Below are 3,592 nucleotides of genomic sequence, written 5' to 3'. Positions count from 1 at the left end.
TGACTCTTCTTCGCGAACATCTTCTTATCCAGATCCGTGGTAGTGATCGACCCTGTGGTGATCTCATCCGACAGCATGAACGACAACAGACCAGTGAGACTATATGTCCAGCCTGTATTCATACGATGTACAAAAACGGCGAGAAGAAAAAAGACGCACATCGTAGCCACACTCCAGGCAGGGTTCCACGTTCCCGGATGATAATCGCTCATGCTCGTACAGATCTTCTTGTCCGGCTGGAATCGTCCGCTCGGGGTAAACATCTGTCGAGGATCACTCCCGTCAGCCGGGGCCGTCACACATACAAGGTGGTGGAATGCCAACCTTGATACCTGGAGGCTTGAAGGGATAGTCGGAGGGAAAGGTAAGTAGTCCATAGTACTCCCCACCGTGATAGGGGCTGTCCGGTGGTCCTCGCTGCCGCATGTCAACACACAATATACTGAAGGATGGCGGTGGAGTCACATACAAGGATGTAATGCCCTGTTCTCCATATCAGTGAGTCACAAGGAATGCGGGGTAGTCACGCACAGTTCAATATATTCTTCTCGTCTGGAGATGCCCAGACGAACGGAGGAGCTGATTTCTGCATTGCCAGGTACTCTTTGGTGAGCTACAGGCGATGTCGGAGACACATGTCAGCCGTTATCTCACCATACGGATGTCGCAGAAGCATGCTCACCCGTTTGTGAGCCGCTTTTGACGCCATGGATTACCAGAACCTTGAGCGACGAAATAAAAAGAATAAAGAATAAAGACTTAGGGAACGAAAGAGCAGAGAGAGAGAGCGCGTGGTGTGGTGAGGGGAAGGAGTGAGGACGGTGGTGAAGGAGCGATAGGCGGAACGGCAAGATACAAGGAGGCAACACAGCCTTCAAATGCGCAATCCAGCCGATCGGCGTTATGCCGAATTGAGCGCTTCCACTAATTGGGGATGGTAATAAAACATATTTATTTATTTATTGTATTGCATAGGTCGTTCTGTGTGCGCAGATAGGCGTCGATCATCTGGCCGACGGGTGTTGTCCTGTCTGCGCATTGGGTGAGTGAGGAGGAGTGGAAATGAGGGAGAGGGCACACCAGGGAACTTTATGAGCTTTGAGGGGTGGGAGAGGGAGAGACGGGTGTGGAGGAGAGCACATTGGGATGATTTTCCGGAGCGGTCAAGACCTTCTATGACTATGAAAGCGCCTCTGCACATGGGGGAGATGGTGAGGAGATAGAGTGGAAGTGGAAGTGAAGGAGTGAGGTGTTGAAGATAACGAAGGTTTAGTGGTGGGTATGATGTACGATGTAGACATGTTAGATGAAGAAGACAGAAAAACCATTCACGCTTGTTAGTGCATCGGCTGTAATGGCCGCAATGAGGGAATGCGGTGGGTAATCATGCACAACGGATTACCGAAAGTGCGCTGGATCGAGCCCCGCCCCCCACGACACTTTGGGCCTTTATGGCGCAGGACGCAAGTCCCGTGGCCAATGAAAGGATAATGGATGGTGGTATTCCAGCCAGGGAAGAGATTCCGCAACTGGACGCCTCCTCCGAGGTCGTCTTCTGGGACACGGTGGGTAGCTGTAGTTCGCGCTGGAGGCCCGTGCTTGCCGTAAACCTTTTGCTCTTTTCCTATTTGTTATCTGTGATTTGGACTGCGCATTCGTACGCTTTGCCATAGTATATAGTACGGTCACATCGCGGAGATGTCCAAGCAGTTTCAGGCGAAGCACGCCCTCATATGTGATTGGAAACTCTTATAACTTGCTACATCAGAGACGGCAGTTGGCTACTCGCATGAGAACTCTGTTTTCGGATTGGAATTGCACAACCTTGAACCCGGATTACAATTAAGCAACACAGGGGAGAAAGAAGCATTGCAGTCCATCAGGATGTATGGTTCGGCAAGCATGCTGGTCCAGCGAGGGCAACTTGCTGGAGAAGATTGACTCGTCGTACGAGGTTGGAAGGTCCGGCAGAATCAACGACACATAGCACGTTGTTCGTTAGAGATTTCAGCTCCTATTCCCTTCGGCATACACTCACATGGTTATATGTCTCGGTGATCAATCGGGCGGCGCCGATCACGACTATATAAGGACACACAGCCACCATATGGGTACATGTAAGGACTGTTCTCTAGGATGCACCTTTCGTGTTCCCTCCCTACGAACCCTCCGTTTTGGGCTCTGGAAATACTTCATGAATAGCAACTGGAAGTCACTCGCCGAAAGGAAGCAAGCAGACAGGGCGGCCGCCATCAAGGCCGGCAAAGAGGCTCTCGTCGCGTACGACGAGATCTTCACAACCTACTCAGCTGCTTTTCTCAACGCAACTGGTATGTAACCTGCACCCAGCGGTCCACCCCGAAATTAACCCTTGTAAAGCTGTTGAGATCGTTGATAACATCGTCGGCAAGCGAGAGGGTTGGTCTGCAGAAAACGTTGTCGCGACTTACATCCGCCGGGCGATCGATGCCCACGCGGCGACAAACTGCCTCACCGAAGGTGCCAATTCTCTTCTTCTTTGTCCCAGCATACTCAGCGGATCAACTTCACAGTTTTCTTTCTCGAAGCGCTCGAAATCGCGCGAGACCTGGACAAAGAGTTCGAACTGACTGGAAAGCCTAAAGGACCATTGCATGGGCTGCCTGTGTCGTTCAAAGATCAATGTAAGCCTCCCGCCGTCGTACATTGAATGCCTTGAATCTACATTCTCTCATCTTCTAATGGAATCAACTGATTTGACCGCACAGTTAATGTGAAGGGATATGATACCACCATCGGCCTCACCGGGTAAGCCTCTGCCGCTTGCTGTTCTTCCAAACGAATGCCGAACATACCCTCGAAAGCCGAGCCTATAAGCCCACCTCTGAAGACGCCTCGGTATTTCTTCTTGCCTTGAAAACAAGTACCCCGTATGCTGAAGTATACCACAGCTCGTAGCTCACGTCAAAGCCGCCGGAGGGATCGTGTTCTGCAAGACAAATGTGAGTACTACATGTTCCACGCTTGAACACCCAGGGGTCAAAATATTCCAATACTTACCATACCCAGGTCCCGCAAACGCTGCTAAGCTACGAATGTGTGTACATTCTCCTTCCCTCCTTTTTTCTTCACCATGGACGGTTTCGATCGAGTCGAGTCTGGTCAGGTTGCAAACTTGGAAACGTGGTGGTCTCAGCAGACTGAAGCCGCATGACTGTGGTCCAGTTCGGACCGTTGACCCTTTTTCGCCCCTTTGCTTCCCAGTTCCCGCACTCTCTTCCCACCGTCCATGCGGATCAGTGCTTATTATACCTCTTTCCTTCTCAGGCAACAATCCCGTCTTCGGTCGCACGACGAATCCCTATTCTCCCTTGCACATCCCCGGTGGCTCGAGCGGAGGCGAAGCCGCTTTGCTCGCGTGCGGCGGTTCTGCACTCGGGTTCGGAAGTGATCTTGCCGGTAGTTTGAGATTTCCGGCGCATATGTCGGGCTGCTTTTCCCTCAAGTTTGGGCAGGGAGGAAGGATGAGCAAGAATGGGATGACGAGTGCGTAACGCTCCTGTCCCAGGTGTCGCGGGGTGAGGTGAGAGGTGGGACGCTGATGTACTCGCAT

General features: G+C 51.7%; 2 protein-coding genes across 2 annotated transcripts in view; one reads left to right on the top strand and one right to left on the bottom strand.

Annotated features, from left to right (window-relative positions):
• Nucleotides 1-2: 2 nt before the first annotated feature.
• Nucleotides 3-613, bottom strand: DACRYDRAFT_38569 (UBC-like protein; the record flags this gene model as incomplete). Its single annotated transcript, XM_040774444.1, has 5 exons — nt 3-99; nt 160-263; nt 325-417; nt 470-483; nt 532-613. Coding segments are annotated over 5 exons (390 nt in total), but the record flags the coding sequence as incomplete, so codon positions are not given.
• Nucleotides 614-2,071: 1,458 nt separating this feature from the next.
• Nucleotides 2,072-3,592, top strand: part of DACRYDRAFT_21097 (amidase signature enzyme) — a 3,926-nt gene continuing 2,405 nt past the window's right edge. The window contains exons 1-7 of the mRNA XM_040772230.1: nt 2,072-2,330; nt 2,380-2,499; nt 2,553-2,663; nt 2,748-2,787; nt 2,844-2,877; nt 2,931-2,994; nt 3,307-3,525. Of these exons, the coding sequence (XP_040630435.1) occupies nt 2,108-2,330; nt 2,380-2,499; nt 2,553-2,663; nt 2,748-2,787; nt 2,844-2,877; nt 2,931-2,994; nt 3,307-3,525 (811 nt within the window). The 5' untranslated portion in view covers nt 2,072-2,107. The remainder of the gene's footprint in view (nt 2,331-2,379; nt 2,500-2,552; nt 2,664-2,747; nt 2,788-2,843; nt 2,878-2,930; nt 2,995-3,306; nt 3,526-3,592) is intronic.

This window comes from Dacryopinax primogenitus (genome assembly GCF_000292625.1).
Source record: "Dacryopinax primogenitus strain DJM-731 SS1 chromosome Unknown DACRYscaffold_5, whole genome shotgun sequence".
Lineage (NCBI taxonomy): Eukaryota > Fungi > Basidiomycota > Dacrymycetes > Dacrymycetales > Dacrymycetaceae > Dacryopinax > Dacryopinax primogenitus.
Note: the sequence above shows the minus strand (reverse complement) of the source record. Positions and strands in the feature narration are given on the sequence as shown.